Below are 19,217 nucleotides of genomic sequence, written 5' to 3'. Positions count from 1 at the left end.
CAACTTCTTGAACCACCAGCAACAGTTTTATTCAAGATGAGGGAGAGGGTGGAAGGTACAGAGCACCAACTGTAGCTCAGAGATGGGGTTGACAGGGTCTGTCAGGGCCTCTTCCTAACCCTAACCCAAACCCAAACCCAAACCCCAACCCCTGCCCTAACCCCAACCCGAACTCCAACCCTATCCAACCGTAACTATAGACTGTCGCTTTCAGTCCCAGATCTGGCCAAAACACACTGGGAAGATTATATGTTATATTCTGGTGTGAAAATAAGTGATAAACACAAAATCTGAATTCATTCCACATGGTCAATTTTTCAGGGGCCAACAAATTTTAAGACTCAGATCAGCAATTTAATGTGAGGTGCTGTGGCTGAGTTTTTGCAGCAGCCTCAGTAGGGGTAAACACAGTGCTGTTCTATGATGGAAGTACGCTTTACGAAAAGTCAACCAATGACAGCACAACAGTTGCTGAGGGTCTATGTGCAGGTTCCAGAAAAATTATCTTGTTTCATTTGTTGACGGTAAAGAAAGTTCTTTGAGGCCTTTGGTAAGGTCATATTGTAACTCTTGATTTTGGTGATGTTTAAATGCACTGCACTTAAATAATTTGTCACAGATACGACAAAACAGAAGACAGGACATAAAAGTCTTTGCAATATATTTATTTAACTTCATTTAAATTAACACTGAAACCATGAATATGTTTCCAAGGACTACTCATGTACAACACAAGCATTGACAAACTGTTAGTGCTTTAATATTCATACATGACAGGGTTCTTGTAGCTGACTACAAAACCTGTGAAATCTTCACACACACACCACAAATCTTCAAGGGACCAGTCTGTGTTCTCTAGGCAGCTGCATTTTCATGCAGTCAAATACCGTGTCACTGACTGCTCAACTGGACTGACATATATTCAGGTTCAGAGAAGCAAATCCATGCAGTCACTCTTATCTAAATATCTAAACCACAAAGAAAATTCCATTGTTATCCTGTAAAGTCACAAGTCACTAAAACGACTCACAACCAATGCCAGAGGCAGGTGTTTTAGTTACTGAGTGACTTCAAAGCCAGTCAAACACAGACATCTGGTGTCAAGCACATCATCACTCGTCAGTCACAAAGCTGTAGAAAAATGTTAGTACCAAACTCAACTCTGGAACTATTGACCATCGAGTCTTAATTGACTTCTTCATGTTCTTTTTTACATGTTCCAAAGAACTTCTAGAAAATGCTGAACAGGCAACATTAGTCATCAGTTCCAATGTTTCCAGTGGAATTGAAGGCACTTGGAATAACCACAAAGTGAGCCTTTTTCTTGAGTGATCAAATCTACGTAAAAAAAATCATTCATTGTCATTGTATTTACTATACAATGAATTACTAATGGTGTGTTTGCATTAGCTTGAAATTATGAATAGATGGAAAGTGATTCATTTCATGAAGATTTTGACATTTTAGACATTTTAAAGGAAATCTGGAAAATCAGAAAACCTTTAAAGGGCCAGTGTGTAATAATTAGCAATAGTGATTACATACCTTATGTATGATCATCTCTCTAATATGCGGTGTGATATCAGGAAAGTTAAAATAATCCCAAAACACCATGAGCACATCCACGTACAGACTAACTGTAATGATGTGGTGGGTCAATGGCATCCTTACAAGTGCACCTGCTCTTTATCAGATTTTGATAAAGAGCAGGTGCAGAAAGAGCAGAAATGCTTCTGATTGGCTACTGAACACACAAAGCCATTTTTCTTACTGACTTTGCAGAGCTAAAATCAAACACATCTATTTCATATTGCATTTTATGCCAAAGGCTTAACTTTTAATGTTACACACTGGTCCTTTAATTACTTGCTCTGAAGCTGTGAAGCACAACTTCAGCGCCGTGCGGCGGTTTCAACAGAGTGGTTCAGGACAGAGTGAAGATTGCACAGCTGGCATTTCTATCTTGTCTAATAAAAAGACCAGATCAGACTCTTATAGAAGGGTTAGCCAGAAGAAATCTGGAGGGAACGGCCCATTTCTGTTAGAGAAGCTGCAGAATGGAATGGTCTGTCAAATGCGCGACATCTTTCTCGGCTCTATATCTCGACTGTCACTGAAGTAGAAACGTCCAGGTTTAAGACTCGAGGGTTTACGGGGCCACTCCGCTGAACTCTGTTGCTCCTACTGCTGCTGATAGTCGCCGATCTGCAGGGTGACGGCTTCCCCCACCGACGTGTAGCTGTAGGTCTGAGTGGACACCTGGGTCTTGAAGCTCTGCTGCCCACCCTCCACCCGCTGCACTCCGGAGCAGTACGAGGGCTTCACCTGCAGCTCGGCCTGGCTCACCTGTATGGGGACGTGCCTCTCAGTCCGGGGCCGGGTCTGCCCGCCGGTCGGAGGGACGGCTGCGGACTGGAAGAGGTTGGCGGAGAGATGCTCTCTGACCCGGCTGAAGAAGCCGCCCTGCTGCCTCGCCGCCGCCGCCGCTGCCGCCACCACGGGACGTCCCACGTTGAGGAGCACTGGCTGTCCCACCGTGGAGCCGCCCACCTCCCTCTGCAGCACGGACACCTCGCAGGGCTTCTCGGCGGGGGGGACCCGGCCGCCAGACAGATAGGTCTCCCCTCGCTCTGGGATGTAGTCCTCCAGGTCCTCCAGGGTCAGGACGCGGCCCCCCTGCGTCAGAATCCTGGGCTCGTGCCTCCTGCCGGGGCTTTGGCCGTCGTCTTCGTCGTCGGGTTCAAAGACAACGGTCTGCTCGTCCTCCGAGAGCTCGAGCGGCTGGCCGCCGCCACTGTCCCCCTGCAGCTGGCTCTGCTCCAGCAGCTTGTTGTTGGAGTTGTTGGAGTTTGGGTTTTCCGGCGGGGAGCGCTTGGCTCTGGACGGGGTGGCGGCCCGATCGGAGGTGGCCGGCGAGACGCCCCTCCTCCTGGGCAGCCTTGGGGACTTGTTGACCTTGTACTCGATGACCTCCTCCACCTCCACCCACTTGGGCTTGCCGTCCGCGCCTCTGGCCTCGGCTCCCTCCGCCTCCGTGACGTACAGGGTGGGGATGGTGCTCTTCCTCGGAGTGGGGATCCTCTTCACCCGGGCTGCCGCCGGCTCCGGAGTGGAGGTCTCTGAGCGGTGGGCGCCCACCAGGGGCAAGCCCGGGGACCTGTGCCTCCTCATGCGTGGGTTCTTCACCACTGTGGTGATAGTTTCCTCGCTGGTGCAGAAGAGATGGGGTGGTTGGGAGGAGGTGGGGAGAGAAAAAACACACGTCAGCGGCACAAAGAGGACGGACGACGTTCGAAAGTGAGCACAGGAGGAGCTGCTGCGACTGAGCCAGGACGCTCGAGAAGGTCACGTCCCCTCTGAAGACCGCCCGTCCTTTCATCATGCTCAAGAGGAACCCTTTGCACAAAGGCTTTAAATACTGCACAGCAGTGCACGTGGGGGAGAAGCCAATGCATGCAAACACACACGCACACACGAGAGAGAGAGAGAGAGAGAGAGAGAGAGAGAGAGGGAGAGAGAGAGAGAGAGAGAGCAAGAAGAAGACGGCAGTTTTCTCATGTTGACACTCTCTCACAATTAACGCAATTAACACCTTAGCTACAATCTGATCCATTTGACCTTTGTTAAAATTCACACAAAAATAAAAATGAGGCTTACAACTCACTGCATCATGACAGTGTAAAAATAGTTTGATAGGCCACCATAGTTCTTCACCACAAAGGAGAGACCTTGGATGTTCACATTTTTAGCAAACTGTGTTCTGCTGCTCACTCGACACTTACATGATGATGGTTCTCTTCGGTATTCTGGTTTCCTGCTCTGTCACTTCAAAGAGAGGCACAATAAACAGACGTTTAGAGGAATATTAGACGAAACTTGTTTTTTTCTTTTCACAGCAAGATGTGCAAAACATAAAGAATAAAAGCTGAAGTTGCTGTTTGGAGCGATAATGTCTCCGCCCCCACCTTCAATAGTGATGGCTTGCTCTCCAGTTCGAGCAACAGCAGAGGGCGGGACTAAGTCAGCCGCACACTTGGCACTGCCCAGTCGGTTCGACAACTGGAAAAGATCAGGCATATATATTTTTAGCTTTTTAAACGTTGATGCTAGAAATATAATTGCTTGAAATATAATTCACTCCTGCATCCAAGTTATCAGGTGCAATTTTTAGACCAAAGCCAAAAGGGTAATTGAGACTGAACATCTCTATGTGTTAAGTGATCATCAACGTGTTGCCACTTCAATAATTAAAACCAAACTGACGTTCTGCTGAGGGACTTTTCAGATTTTTTCTCAACCGACCTCACACTCGTAGTGTCCCAGATCTCTCTCGGTGAGGTTTTTTATCACGAGCACCAGAACTCCACTGCGCGGCTCGCTGTACGTCTGATACTTTTCCTGATCGGTGAGCAGCCGTCCCTCCTTGAACCACCTGCACCAGCAAGCACAGGAAGACGTTTGCACGGCGCATTTTAGACAAAACCTTCAAGTGTTCTGTGTCACGGCTGTGTTCATCACCTGATCTTGGGAGTGGGAGCGCTCTGTATGACGCAGGTGAACTGAGCGTCTTCACCCACCACGCACACGCCGTTCCTCATTTTGTTCACAAAGCGCGGAGGCACTGTGAGATGAATGCAAATAAGAACACATGTTCAAACAAACAGACCATAATGCAACTGGGTTGTTGAGTTAACGAGACAAACACTGATTTATCTCAAAAGACATTTTTGTGTTGTTTTTTTTTTTACTTCTGCAGGATAATCCTGCAGAAGTCATGTACCTGTGTGACTGAACAATAATGCACAATTATGATTGTTTTATGATCTCACTAGGCTGCATTAGTGCCTAGAAAATGGTGAGAGAGTAGACTTGGCTACAACACCTAAGATATGAAGTTAGTTTATATATATGTGTATATATATATATATGTATATATATGTATATATGTATATATATATATATATATATATATATATATATATATATATATATATATATATATATATATATACATATATATATATATAGATATATATACATATATATATATATATATACATGTGTGTGTATACATGTACATATATATATATATATATATATATGTATATATATATATATATATATATATATACATATATATACATACATATATATGTATATATACATGTATATATATATATATATATATACATATATATATACATGTATACACACACAGTGTATATATCTTCCTCTGGCAAGAGCTTTTACAATCTTCCTGTATCTCAATTTTGCGTGGCTAAAAGCTATAAGGCTGCGTTACTATCAAAGCATTCAGTAGTTACACCACAGGTTTGGTATGTGGTCGCATTATTTACCCTGGACGGTGATCTTGCCCAGAGTGCTTGCATTGCCGGCCGAACTGGTGGCAAAGCACATGTATTGGCCGGAATCATCCGCTGTCATGTTGTCCAAGATGAGCGTGCAGGAACCATCGGGGTCTTCGATGATGATGTGGTGAGGGTCCGCCTCCACGGGACGGCCGTCTGAGTCCAGCAAATGACAGCAAGGCAACCTCTTATTCCGCTCGAAGGGGGATTAAACGTCTGTTTAGGGCATGCATCAGCACGCCACATTACATTGCGTCTATTACATAGTATTCAGTGAAGCAGATGGAACATTATGGAACGTGCAGTGCGTACCCTTGTACCAAGTGATCATGGGTTTCGGGACTCCAGTGGCTTTGCAGGCCAGTTTAACAGTCTGTCCGAGCTCAGCGGTACAGTTTGCCAAGATTTCAACAAAGTCAGGTGGACCTGTGGCAGTGAAGTCATGGTTAATAAACGTTGCTGTTCTCAGCAGAAGAATACCATACACTACTGTGGTGAAAAGCGAAAGCAGCAATACAAAAGTGGATGCAAGAAAGAAATCTATATTTATTACATTTTTTTGGATAATTTCTTCATACTCAAGTTTTTGTGAGAAAAATAATTACAATTTTGAGTTTCTTGCAGGTTAATTATGCAGAAAAAGAAATTGTAGTATACTACATGATGATTACACACTGTAAGGCACACACTGTTTGTGTGTGTGCATGTGTGAGTGTGTGTTCCACTCACTCCAGGCAGGCATGGTGTATCGCTGCTGCAGCTCCCTCAAGTCTCTCAGCCACGAGTTCTTGATGACCACCGTTCGGGCCTGCAGGGTGTATTTCCTCACAGAGTCCTCACGCTCGTGCCAAATCTCGAAGGCTCGGTCGTCACCCTCCACCGTCTCATTCACATCGATGTTATTCAGCTGCAACATGACAGAGAGAGACAGGGAAGAGTTAAAAAAGAAAAAACAAACGCTGTGGTGAAAAAAAAAGTTCTGGGAAGAAAAGTTGTAGTTAGAGTGAAATACCTTCATCATGTTCTTAAAGACATATGACTGCGTGTCAGTGTTGCTGTCTCTCTTGGGTTTGCAGATGATGCAGTAGTTCTTGAACAGGAAAACGTGGCGGTGGTGCCCCCGAGTGGATGTCCTGATTCCCGGAGCCCCTTCCCACACTTGGAAAGGCCCCTGGTTTATAAAAAAAAATTAAATGAAAGAAAAAATAAAAACAAACATCAGTCACTTGTCAAATTCGCTCACTAAGAATGCCAACGTTACTCCGCCTACCTGTCTGATTGGCTCTCCCAGCACCTCCAGCGTGGCGGGGTAGTTCTCAATCATGGACACGTGGTGGGAATTCTCGGAGCGCTGCGGGAGTGCAGACACCATGGCGTAGGCCTCCTCCAGCAGGCAGCAGTTCTGTCCGTTCCTCGCCTTGTTTCGAATGAGCTCCTGCGCGCGACAACAAGTTGGAATTACAGTGCGAGTGGCGCGCGACTCACCGGTGGAAGAGCAGAAGCCAGTTGGGTGTGGAGCGTGTCACCTTGAGGATGGACTTGTACTTCTGGATCCTCTCCAGCGGTTGCTGGAGGTAGGCGTTGATGCTGCGCACGGCAGGATCTGAAGGGTCTGCGCTGGCCTGCGCTTTCTCAGTGCGCTCCTACGATTTAGTGAGAAACACATTTATGGATTAACTACTAGCATTTCTTTATTTTCAACTAAAAACTTTTAACAGCAAATCTTGAAATAATAAAAAAATATAGCGGCACAATACCAAATAAGTATTTGAAACTTTGCTAGTAAGTCAAATAAACAGCGGATTGGCTGTACAACCTTGAAGAAGTGGTGGACAGTCTTGTCACTGACAGCAGACTCTGCCTGGCCCTGGCCCACTAGATACAGTAGGTACTTCTCAAAGCCCTCCTTGCTCTTCAGGAAGCACATGGCCACATCATCATCGGTGTCGCAGTCGCTCAACTTAGGGGAGAAGGTCCTGAAGATAGAGGGTCAATAAGTATGAACGCATTTGGAACAAGTGATTTTTAACCCCCCTTAAACCAGTAAAGGCCGACCCATCAAAAAATAGACAGTGTTTTCTTTGTGAGAACTGAAATGTTTGTGATGATTTTTGTGTCACATTTGATACATTTGGTGTCTTTGGCAAGTTTGTAGAATCTAATCAATGACATTTTGGTCATTAATTAATCAAAAAGTGTGTTTGTATTGTAGTAATCATACCGTAGATTACATTAGAAAAGGTCATATGACTATTGTGGAGAAAAGCTCCTTGCTTTCCTGCAGTATTAAATTTGATACATTTTAACACACTTTTACTGTGAAACATTGAATAACTTACTTTGTGAATATACATTCTCTCAATGTGGACAATGTTTTTTTGTTTTTTTAAATCTCTATTCCACACTCCACGTGTGTTGATTAGATAGAGGAGCGGCACAACGTTCAGAGTCAAGACGTGAGCTCACCTGCTGTGGAAGGATTTGATGTCATCGATGTTCCTGAATATGGCGTCCTTCTGGCTGCTGACCTCTGCTGGTGCAGCAGCACTGTTTGCGTCATTCAGATGGTGGAGGGTGAACAAGTCTATCTCTTTCACAAACTCTGTCTCACTGTTCACCAGCTCCTGGATGAGATGGCTACAAACACGAGAGGTCAGGGTGATTAGTTGTTCTTTTGTGCCAGCAATCCATTGGCAGGTGTGGCTAAATTCACTCACAATAACTTCTTCTTGTATTCTCCCTCAGAGACCTCCTCTACATTAGTCTCTGGAAGGTCAGCCGTATCTGCGGAGAGCTGCAAGAGCACGCATCATTAGTGCCTTCAAAACGTTCCTGAAGTTGAACTCAAAAACGATAAGATGGGATGTCAGAGTGGCGGGTCTCAAACTTTGGATGGGAGCCGTACCCGTAGCTTCTTGTCCAGGTAGGCAGGCGACACCCAGCCTTGGCGGGACGGCGTGGTTTTGGTGGGTTTGGTCCGGACTAACCATTTCAGGGGGTGAGCCGAGTCCAAAACCTCGACATACTGTCCCTCCTTCAGAGAGATGGACTCTTTGCTGGCCATCTGGGGATTGTAGTCAGCTGTTGCTACGTAGATGTCAAACATCTGTAAACGTGTAAAGAAGGCTTGGAATGAAAAACAAAGCTGTCATTTATTTCTATGTGTGTACGAGAAATAAACACAGGAGGTCTTTGATTACTTTAAAATGCATCACTAGATGAAATGAGGTTGTGTGTCTCTACATGTTGCTTGTGTGGCCATCATTCTAGCATTTTTTGCTGCTTTTTTGCCGTTTTGCCGCTGATCTTCTGCACCGCTAATCATGTTAGCAACAAACACCTCCTGTCTCGGAGGCTACACTGGATTCTCTGGCTAGAAACATGCGCTCAAGTCACTGTTCAAGACAAAGAGGAAGGTTTTGGATTCCGCAGCATGGAGACGTTTTGTTTTTCTTCTGCTCTTCATTTCCATTGGAATACACAGCCCCCAAAAGTGTCCTTTGTTGCAGTTCATACCAATCATGAAACTGAAAAGTAGTTCCAAAGATTGGCAAATGTCACTACTCACTTACTACTGTATTGACAGAGTGTTGAAATGAGAATTGTGATGGGACTAACCTCTGATTATACTATAAAGTTTGCAGACATATGGCAGCAAGTTAAAAACATGCAGTAACATTTCAGCTTAATTGTGCAAAAACAGATGAATGAAAATGTAAAGTCCCAAGGATCAGTGTGTTTTTGCCCCCTCCCTTAAATCTCACCTCTCCCCTGGCATCCCCTTCATCAGACTCAGAGGAAGAGTCAGCAATCAGGGAGGGGGGCCGAGAACGGCCGTGATGAGGCGACGGAGAAGGAGTCTTGGTCTCATCATCGCTGTCAGCACCTGGTACACGTAGCGAAGCTGGGACACATGGATGAAGGCACGGTCATGGAAGGAAGGAGACAGCAGTACATACAGTGCAGTACTCGAAAACAACTGTACCACGATAACAGTCTACAAATGAAATTTATGAGGAATGACAAAAATGGAACAACATACTTTTTTTAAATGAAAAAACAAAACAATTTGACTTAAATTTGGTTATAGTTATTGGCATCAATTTCAATCAGTCTGCCAGGACAAGGCCCAAACGGTTAATCTCTCTGGTCGCTTTACTTGGTACATGATGCAAACTGGTCTTCTCGAGAGGTGGTCAGTGTGTGTGGAAATCCCAAAAGATCAGCAGTTTCTGAAATACTCAGACCAGCCTGACTGGCATCAACAACCACTTCAGCCAAGTCAACCATTGACCTTCAGCAAGTCGGCCGCCATGAGTTGCTGCCCTGTTATTGGCTGATGATTATAATAATAGTGTTTAATCACAGACCTGCACCTGGGTAAAGGAGCCAGTGAGATGGTAAAACTGGATAAGGACTCTTTTCAGACATCGACTGGTAGTTTGTCTATTCAAAATTTGGCAAGAGCAAAATCAACAAGGCCTATTATATTTTAAGAGATTTGCTCTGCTTGTTAGTGTTGTACACCCATGCAAGAATATCTTATACATTCAACTCTAATCTTCACAAACATGTCTGTGGTCATATTTTCTGAATGGTAAAAGTAAAAAAAAAGTTTGCTTGTTCGTTCATTCATTTATTCATTGAAAATATGCAAATAAAAATGTGCTGGAGTGCAATCTTCCATAATGTAATCTCTTTGAGATATTTTTATCATTACATGACGTAAAAGCTGATACATACTGGTTGTTTTGGGCCAAGATTTCATCCACTGGAGCACTTCTTGATTCTGTGCACTGTCTGAATAACACATTTATTATTGGATGAGCTTTTTTGGGGGGTAGAGATGCTCTCCTGGATTTTAAAGTGATGATGAAATGATATGTGGATTAAAATGTGAGAGATTTGATGGGATAAACTGTCAGACAAAACAAAACATGCATGAAAAGTTATGCCCCACAAGTCAACTTTGGTGTCAACCCTAAAAAGAAAGTCCCTTGGCATCATCCAAAAAAGGGACTGGGTATGTAACAAAATACTGTGTCATGTGCAAAAGATGCATCAGTAGTTAGTTTAGTTCAAATACAGTTAAAATGCACACACACACACACACACACACACACACACACACACACACACACACACACACACACACACACACACACACACACACACAGCGTACAAACAAAACAATACTGACAATAACAGAGGACATTGATGTTAGAAATTATATCAGGACAGGCAGCCAGTAAGATCCAAGCGTCCAAGTCCTTTCAAAATAAGAGCTTTGTCTGGGATGCCACACACGTCTTTGCACTGCTAACTTTAATGTACCGCGAAATAAACCCAAATACAGAAAATAGCTTAAACCTCTACATACCTTGGGTAAACTTTGCTGACACCATTTCAGTGATCTGGGAGGTGAGCTTCATGAGGAATTCCTCTGAGCCTACTTCACCCAGGTAGGAAGGCTTACCCTCTTAAGGCACACATGAAGATGTTGGAACATTGACAATATTGCATGTGTGAAATATACTATGAACTAGATTATAAATATTGATTTTACTAGGAAATGAAATATGCAATGTCTCACCCTTTCCATTGCCACTCTCCTCCTCAGGAGGGCTGATTTTAATTTCAAGATCCCTGATGAGGAATAAATGTTGAAATTCAATGAAACAGTATATTTGTAAAAGCTGAAATTCTACTATTGTCACAATAGCCTTCTATGCTAATTCTAAATTCATTTTTTTTTAAAAAACTAATAAAAAACAAACTTACTCTGAGCCTTTGGTCTCTTTCTTTGGTTGTGGTGCTGAAGAGGAAGAAAGTAAACAGAGGTGGAATTACTGGAGGTCAATGCAAACTGATCAACAACTAGGGCTTTTCAGCTAAAAACAACAACAACAACAACACTTTCCCCAATATGATTCTGTTTCCTTACTGTCATCAACCTCCAGGTGGGCGGTGCAGATGGACTGTCCGGCCCTGTTTGTGGCGATACAGGTGTAAGCACCAGTGTATTCTGTGCCCACATCCATCAAGATGAGGCTGTGGTGGCACCCTGAGGCGGCTATCTTGTATCCTTTGGTGTCGGCTTTGATCCACAGGACATCTTCTACTGATTCCTCCTTTAACCAAGACACCATAGGAGTCGGAGACCCTGGAAACGTCAAGTTGCATCGAGAAGTTTTTAACCATCAATAGCATGCAATAGCCCAAATGAAATCATGAAGGGATGTTTTTCACAACACCAAACTGAACACACCACACACCTTCCACTTTGACAGAGAGGGTGATGCTGGTCCCTTGCTTCACCTTCCTGTTACTGAACCTCTCCAGGAAGCGTGGTGGCACCAGTGGCTCCTTGGGGTCTGTTGAAATATGGCGTCAAAGCAGGGTTGACATGAGGTCACATATTGAGGAGCATGCATCACATTACCTCTTTTATCTTTTGGCATCATCTCCCCTGGACCTGTTGCAAAACACAAGAGTTGCTCCATCATTAAGGATCATTCAGAGATCTTAGCGACATTGTTTTGTTTTTTTAATGGAGAAACGTGGTCTCTTGACTGTTTGCAAGACGTACTCAGGACAATCAGCCTGGCAGAGGAGTAAGCCGAGCCGGCCTCATTGCTGATGTAGGCAGAGTACTCCCCCATGTCCTCCCTCCTCACCCCCCGGATCTCCACGCTGTGGACCTCTCTGTCTGCTCGCAGCAGGATCCTTTCAGAGGACCTCAGAGGGTGGCCGTCCTTGAACCAGTACACCCGTGGTTTGGGGAAGCCTGGAGGACAGCAGAGTGTTTGCCAGTAAGTCGAGCTGAGGACGACGCCGTGCACGACACTGTGCACGACATTCCGACCATTTAGCAGCGTTTGACAAACGTACCCTTTACTTTGAGCTGCATCTTTGCAAACGGTGAACCTGGACTGACGTGAACGTCATGAAGATCATCCACGACTTGAGGCAGCTGGTCGTCTTCAGTCACGGATTCAAAGGTCTCAGTCTCCCTATATAAAGACAATGTAATGAAAAATGAGTGTGCGTTGACGGAAAAAAAATCTTTTAACGATCAAGATTTGGTTTTGAAAGCTGCAAATCACCTGGACACGTAGCCAATGGCACTGACATAGGAGGACGTCTCTGTGGCATCAGCAGCAGTGTCGTAATCTGAGCTGCAAGACACTGAGGCACAAGATCAATTTACAGCAGTTTTAGTCGCAAATATGTTTAATTTTCACACCAGCGCTTTTCGAACTAAATTTCTCCTTTCTTGGTTACGTAGTCGGTTCACTTTCCCTATTTCATAAATATTCTACAGTTGTAAAAAATACATTTTACCCAATCTCAAACATAATCATGAAATGCTTCATGCATCCATGTGTACTCACTGTCAACCCTGAGCTCAGCCTTGGTGGAGGCGATGCCACTGCTGTTCTCGGCTGTGCAGCGGTAGACGCCCATGTCAGTGGGCAGCACAGTGGTGATGATGAGCTGGTGGCAGCCCTCCTGGTCCTCGTTGATCATGTAGTGGTCGTTCTCCTCCAGCACTTTGCCATCCTTGTACCAGCGCACGGTTGGGGGAGGCTTGCCGATGACGACACAGTCGAAGCTGACCGGGTAGCCATCAGGGATGTCCTGACTCTGCAACTCTGTCAGGAAGACCGGAGCAGCTGGGTGGCGGGAGGACATGTCGAAAACGGTTAGAGGTTGACGCATAACATGTTGGATTCTAAGAGACGCATCTGGGTGTGAAGAGTATTAAAATGCATTAATCATACTTGAGAGAAAAAATAACTCACATAATAAATAAATGTAATACATTTCTAAAAGTTACATCCAGCTGTATGATAGGACAATCGTTATATATGTTATGGTCTGTTTAGTGTTTCCTCTTTTATTTTGATAGTCTCGTTTCCCCTTGTGCATTCTGTACTTTACTTGCTGTTCTTGGTTTTCTGCTTTTTTGTTGCCCCATGATTTTCACCTGTGCCTCGTTGTCAGTCCGGCCCTTGCTTGTTCTCACCTGTGTTCCCCTGCCCTCTGCAATAATAATAGCATAGTCCTTGTCTCTTTGTCTGTCTTTGTCCGGCTGTAATCTCATCCACTGTAGGTTGTCTTATTGTATCTATGTCAAGTCCAGATCTTTTGTCTGTTTCAGTTATCAGTTTAAGCCCCCGTTTTTGATTTGTTTATTTCCTACCCCATGAGGGCACCTTTGGTTTTCTGGTACTTTTCTGTTCTCCACACGCTACTTCCCAGTGACAGTGTATTTCTCACCTGGTGCGCCGCTCAGCAGTGCAGGAGGCTCTCGGTCCTGCGTGGGAGTCTCCGTGCCGTCCTGCGTGTAGCCCATCTTCCTGATGCGCAGCTCCACCTTCAGGTGTCCCGCCTCCAGGATGGTGGTCTCCACCGGAACCCCGTGGACCGTGAACATCTCCTGGAACCTCTGTGAGGCCACCTCGGCATCGGTGCGCGAGTCGAAACGGATGTAAATGTAGGTTTCGTCCTCCCGGTAGGAGTGGGGGTCCGGGGGTTTCAGGTCTCCCTCGTCGGCGCTGACAAACGGCTCCTCCTCGACGTCGGGCGGGAGGCGCGTGCGCAGCAGGCGGCGGAGGCGTCGGCTCGCGCGCCTCAGCGACTCGTCCATCTCGCTGCCGGAGGAGCTCTCGGCTTCGCTGTCGGCGCTGTAGCCCACCGTGAGCGGCCGCCGCCCCGATGAGTCTCTCGCCGTTCCCACCGTGACTTTGCCGCTGTGGGAAGACACGCCGAACTTGTTGGCGACCTCACACGTGTAAACCCCTGTGTCTTTGGTGGTGATGGCGGTGACGACCAGCGAGCAGGTGCCGTCGTTGTAGATGTCGATGTGGTGGTGCTTGCCGTCCGCCAGCGCCTCTCCATCCTTCAGCCAGCGCACCTGGTCAGGTCTGCCCTCTGTCACACACTCCAGGTGAATGGTACCGTTGGGTTCCTTCGTTTGGTCCTTGAAGGCCTCTTTGAAAACAGGGCGCAGGTCCTTGCCGGGCTTGTGGCCTTTCTTGCCGGCATCCTCTTGTTCGGGCTCACTCTGCTTCTTGAGCTCCACCACTTTGATTTTGTCTGCTGACGCCTGCTGTTCACGTTTCTGCACGACCGTGGTTGCTTCTACCCTCGTCTGCTGCACGGTTCTCTCCTCTGCCATCTTGAAATGCTCATAAAACCTCTCCGCGGTGAACGTCTCCACCTCATTGGTGGCCGTGACGGTGGTCACGCTGCTCTTTTTTAAATAGGGTACGACCGAGGCCACCCTAGAGACAGACTCATCCTCAGAGCTGGCATGCTCCGTCTTTTTGTTGGACACAACGGCTTGCTTCTTCTCCTCTGGCTCCGTTTCCACCTTCTTAGGCTCCTTCGGGACCTTCTGCTCTGATTTCTTTTGAACGCCTTTTCCATCTTCCTCAGGTTGTTCAGAGATGGAGTCCAGAGTCGGCTCTCGACTCAAGGGACGCTTCTTGGCCGATTCTGCCCACAGGTCATGCAAGTCGCTCTCCTCTGCAGCCTCTGGAGGCAGACTGGGCTGCCCCAGTTCCTGACTCCCTTCTTGTTTGGCTTCTACAACTGCAAATACAAATGTTAGTTAATGGTCAAGAAAAAAACCTAATCATTCAAAACTTATGGCTGAAAGAAACTGAGAAAAAAATCCACAGAACCATGGAACAACGTCTCACCTGGGGAAACAGGTGCTTTTGTGGCTGCCTCTGTATAACAGGAAGTAATTGAGAATGTCATTAAAACATTTTTAGATAATTCACCTTTAAAATAATATTAGGATCACATCAACCATGCCAACTGTAAACAAATGACAATATAATAACCACAGACGCGCATTATGTTGAAGGTGAATACTAGCAGTGCACTGGTGAGCACTGGTACCAGGGGCCAGAATCAATACCGACAAAAAACTGCAATGCCAGAGCCCTGGTGAAAGTGGCACACCCAACAGCACCATTTCATGAAGTCAAGCAAAAATCCTCTCACCGAGCTGCACAGTCTGAGGCAACTCGACGGGCTCCCCGATCCCAGCTCTGTTGATGGCGGCCATCCGGAACCTGTAACTGCTGCCAGAGCTCAGATTTTCAACCAGAAACTCTGTGTTGTTCACCGGTTGGGAGAGACAGGGGAGCCAGAGGGCGCTGTCCACCTGCCGCATCTCCACCCTGTAGCCCAGGATGGGACTGCCTCCGTCGTGCAGTGGAGTGAACCATGAGAGGCTCACCGAATCTTTAGTCTTAGTTAGGACCTCGGGGTCTTCCGGGGGATCGGGTACGGCTGTTTGGGTGGAAACAGGTGAAAGTCTGTACTTTTCAGAGTATTTAAATAAAATCCCTTATATTGGATAAAGATTCAGAGTAAAATGCATTGCAGGTTGAGACAAATACTGACTGATGATGGTGAGCTTGGCCATGGAGATGGCATCTCTGGCAGCAAATGTGATTTCCTGCTGTGGTAGCAGTGGCGCCTGTCTGAGGACGAGGCGATACGAACAGCCGTCGGCCCTCATGGTCCAGAGGTCGCTGGACTTTATCTCCACTCCGTTGACATACCAGGCTGCCTCTGCAGCTGGGACAGGCTCAGTGAGCTCCACACTAAACTCCACCCTGTCACCCACCGCGGCCACCTTGTCCTCCAGAGCCTTTGACACATCCAGCTGCCAGCCTTTTGTGGAAAGAAATGTTAAAGTTGTTCAGTTCAGGTTGATCACGATATATTTATATTTACTTACTTTCTTTCCCTACAGTTTTACAATGACCCTAACCCTAACTAAGTGAAAGAGGGAGCACGGTGTATATTCCTAGCAGATGCTGCTATGTGATAAATGCTGTCCTATTATGCACATTATCTCCACAACCATCAACACATAGGATGATGCGGGGCCCAAAAATCCCATTGAGGTCATATCAGACGTCTAGCACTCTAACGCTTAGAATTAATCTCGGTCATTATTATTTCAATTTTGTGGTAATGAGCAGTTTTACGTGTAACTAATTGATAAATAAATGTTTTATGTCTGAAAAAAACCCCACATTTTTCATTTTCATTCAGTCTTTTTTTTTCATTCGTTGGTTCAGCTTATTCACCTTTGACAGAGAGTTTGGCACTTGTGGTTGCTGTGCCTGCCTCAAAGGTCACCGTGCAACTGTCTTTGAGGGACAACTCCTTCAGCAGGAGCAGGTGCCGGCGGCCGCTCTCAAATGTCACAATCTCAGCACTGGGAGATTCCTTCACTGGTTTCCCGTCCAGGAGCCAGCGGCAGTTTATGCTCTCGGGACGAGACAGGGCGCACTCGAACAGCGCTTCGCCTCCGTTAAAGGTCTCTGCGTCCTCCAGACCCTGGACAATGGTGATGGGTTTGGCTGAGGCAAACATATGGAAAAGAAGAAGTGAACATTTGAGAAAGGGCAGCGTTTTCCAACGAGGAACAGTATTTGGCAGTGAGCTATGAGAAGCAGAGGAGACTGTGGGGGGGGTTGGTGCTCTTTCCATGTGGAGGGAAGCTCACCTTCCACATGAAGCGAGGCCACCACACTGGTCCCCTCTGCCTCACAGGAGTATGTGCCCCTGTCGTCAGCGGACACATGGCTAAAGTACAAGCGAGCCACATTCCAGTCCTGCTCCACTACCACCCTTCGGCCATCGGGCCTCAACGGCTGCCCGTCTTTCTTCCACTGAGCTTTGACCGGCCTCGAGAACTGGCAGATGAACTCAGCAGGTTGGTTTTCGACCACCCGAAGGTCCTCCATATCGCTCACCACTTCGACTGTGGGATCTGAGGTTAGGGGTCAGGGGTCACAGAGTCAGGGCTGGGCCATATATCATCATACGAATGAGACATGCCAGTTCTATGCGTTTACAAGAAAGTATTTGCAAACCAGCACTAGCTGCATGTGCAACTGTAAGGCATCATGACTCTACAGACATTGATTTGTATGAATTTCTAAGCATTTATTAATAGAGTGTAAAAAAGCCCAGGAGCCAAGATTTCGTGCCATGGTCACAGTCAAGGGACCAAAAATTGTTGGCAGCCAGGTTAGAGGTTATAGTGATTAATGGTGATAAGCAAGGCTGATGGGGTGGGACAATGGGGATTATTTAGCACTAGGCGGCCTGCATGGATGGGTGGAGCAGCACTTTTTTTTTTTAACAATAACAAATAAACCAATGTTCCCATTCAGTGATTCACAACTCGTCTTAGCTTGACTGTCAACAGAACAAACCAGCCCACTGCTTGTATCAGATTTAAACATCACAATCCAGGGTTTTACAAACGTTTCAACACAAAACAGTCACAACCATCATTTATGGCTCTCACAGTAAAAACCTTTAACTTGTAGGGTCCCGAATTGCCAAAGCCGATGGCACTTTTGCAGAACTGTTGTGGCTAATACAAATATTCACTAGCACTTGCGATTCCATGAATGCAGTACCAGCACACCACTACTGTATATGATAACAACACTACAATTCTATGACAGTTTATGGAAAAGGTATTTTCGAACTCAATGGGTGTGTCTCCACGTTAATTTTCAGCAATTGAAAACTGGAGATAAGCACTGGACAAAAAAGTGGCTAAACATCAGAGCAGCAGCAGCATGTTCACATCAGCTGTGCTAACAGCTAGCAGCAGCACCAAGTTCTGGTTCCCAATTCTAACCACATAGGTGTCCATGTAAATTTTCTGCTTGCTGAAAAGGCTTGCAGAATCTTGCAGAATGAAGATTTGAGGACTGAGTTCAACCTAAATGCACAACAAATTCCAGTCCCAGCTCACTGGGCAACACAGAGTCCACCCTGATCGGTAATCACAGAGCAGACTAAACAACCATGCATGACCACATTAAACACTGACATCCAAATAACTGCAACATGAAGAATGGGAATAATGATCGTGATCAGCAGTAATTTTTGCTTTCAATTATTGCATATTAAAAAGAGAAAGGTAGTAGTGGTGCTGCACCCAGTTGTGCATTGAAGATGGTGATGACTTGAAAGCATGAAGCTTTTTTCATGCACAGTAAGGCACCGAGCCTGCAGTTAGATTGTCTCAAACTCCACTTAAACATAATCTGGGCCATGATACCTTTGACTAAGAGCTTGGCAGTTGACATTAGATTGCCAGCTTTGAAGGTGACAGTGCCCGAGTCATCGGTGGCCACGTTCTTTAAGGTGAGCGTGTAGACGTGGCCCTGGCTCAGCCCTAGCTCACTAACGGGGCTGTTCTCCAGCACGGTGCCGTCCAGCCACCACTGGACTCCACCAGGTGGCCGACCGGAGAGCTGGCAGGAGAAGGTCGCCCACTCACCAACAAAGACATCGGTGGTCTTAAGCCCATTTACAATAAAGACCTCCTTCACTGCAGAGTGAAACATACACATTTGCACAGACTTAGTACCTGGATTACTAGCAGCATCAGTCTGTAGTGGAAAAAATGTAAGTCTGGCAGAAAAGTGTTAAAACAAAACAAAAAAAGCCCGGACAGATGTATCAGTTTCAAATATGACTACCTTGCACGACCAAAGATGCCGTGGTGAGCTGGTCTCCTGCGTCACAGGTGTAGTAGCCATTGTCTTCAGGCACCAGGTTCCGTATATTGAGCTCTCGAACGCAACCTCCCTGCCTCATCTCAAACTTCTTACCGGGCTGGAGGACCATGCCTCCTTTCCTCCACTCAACTCGCACGCCTGGCTTAGACAGTTCACAGCGAAGGGTGACATCATCACCCTCTGTGGCATCCTGGTTTTTGAGCTCTTTACGGAAGAACACGGGGGCACCTGGTGAGAGTTTAAAATGTGAAATGTTTGTGTCAGA

The 19,217-nt window shown here is 46.1% G+C and overlaps 1 protein-coding gene across 3 annotated transcripts in view; it reads right to left on the bottom strand.

The window, feature by feature from the left end:
- Nucleotides 1-650: 650 nt before the first annotated feature.
- Nucleotides 651-19,217, bottom strand: part of obscnb (obscurin, cytoskeletal calmodulin and titin-interacting RhoGEF b) — a 48,547-nt gene continuing 29,980 nt past the window's right edge. For all 3 annotated transcript variants that reach the window (XM_076021615.1, XM_076021617.1, XM_076021616.1), the window contains 35 exons: nt 18,914-19,180; nt 18,490-18,762; nt 16,912-17,178; nt 16,490-16,765; nt 15,795-16,067; nt 15,390-15,680; nt 15,080-15,109; nt 13,653-14,969; nt 12,764-13,045; nt 12,476-12,557; nt 12,261-12,382; nt 11,959-12,156; nt 11,812-11,844; nt 11,645-11,743; nt 11,314-11,532; nt 11,151-11,184; nt 10,963-11,015; nt 10,750-10,848; nt 10,113-10,169; nt 9,134-9,273; nt 8,275-8,475; nt 8,087-8,163; nt 7,836-8,006; nt 7,186-7,345; nt 6,896-7,012; nt 6,640-6,804; nt 6,382-6,540; nt 6,099-6,276; nt 5,682-5,795; nt 5,358-5,525; nt 4,519-4,621; nt 4,303-4,432; nt 3,966-4,059; nt 3,783-3,825; nt 651-3,208 (listed from right to left, as the gene is read on the bottom strand). In XM_076021615.1, the coding sequence (XP_075877730.1) occupies nt 2,182-3,208; nt 3,783-3,825; nt 3,966-4,059; nt 4,303-4,432; nt 4,519-4,621; nt 5,358-5,525; nt 5,682-5,795; nt 6,099-6,276; nt 6,382-6,540; nt 6,640-6,804; nt 6,896-7,012; nt 7,186-7,345; nt 7,836-8,006; nt 8,087-8,163; nt 8,275-8,475; nt 9,134-9,273; nt 10,113-10,169; nt 10,750-10,848; nt 10,963-11,015; nt 11,151-11,184; nt 11,314-11,532; nt 11,645-11,743; nt 11,812-11,844; nt 11,959-12,156; nt 12,261-12,382; nt 12,476-12,557; nt 12,764-13,045; nt 13,653-14,969; nt 15,080-15,109; nt 15,390-15,680; nt 15,795-16,067; nt 16,490-16,765; nt 16,912-17,178; nt 18,490-18,762; nt 18,914-19,180 (7,319 nt within the window). In that variant the 3' untranslated portion in view covers nt 651-2,181. The remainder of the gene's footprint in view (nt 3,209-3,782; nt 3,826-3,965; nt 4,060-4,302; nt 4,433-4,518; nt 4,622-5,357; nt 5,526-5,681; nt 5,796-6,098; nt 6,277-6,381; nt 6,541-6,639; nt 6,805-6,895; nt 7,013-7,185; nt 7,346-7,835; nt 8,007-8,086; nt 8,164-8,274; nt 8,476-9,133; nt 9,274-10,112; nt 10,170-10,749; nt 10,849-10,962; nt 11,016-11,150; nt 11,185-11,313; nt 11,533-11,644; nt 11,744-11,811; nt 11,845-11,958; nt 12,157-12,260; nt 12,383-12,475; nt 12,558-12,763; nt 13,046-13,652; nt 14,970-15,079; nt 15,110-15,389; nt 15,681-15,794; nt 16,068-16,489; nt 16,766-16,911; nt 17,179-18,489; nt 18,763-18,913; nt 19,181-19,217) is intronic.

The sequence above is a fragment of the Nelusetta ayraudi genome, unplaced genomic scaffold, assembly GCF_046127955.1.
Source record: "Nelusetta ayraudi isolate G7.1 ecotype Tasmania unplaced genomic scaffold, CSIRO-AGI_Nayr_v1 ptg000011l, whole genome shotgun sequence".
In the NCBI taxonomy this organism is placed as follows: Eukaryota; Metazoa; Chordata; class Actinopteri; order Tetraodontiformes; family Monacanthidae; genus Nelusetta; species Nelusetta ayraudi.
Note: the sequence above shows the minus strand (reverse complement) of the source record. Positions and strands in the feature narration are given on the sequence as shown.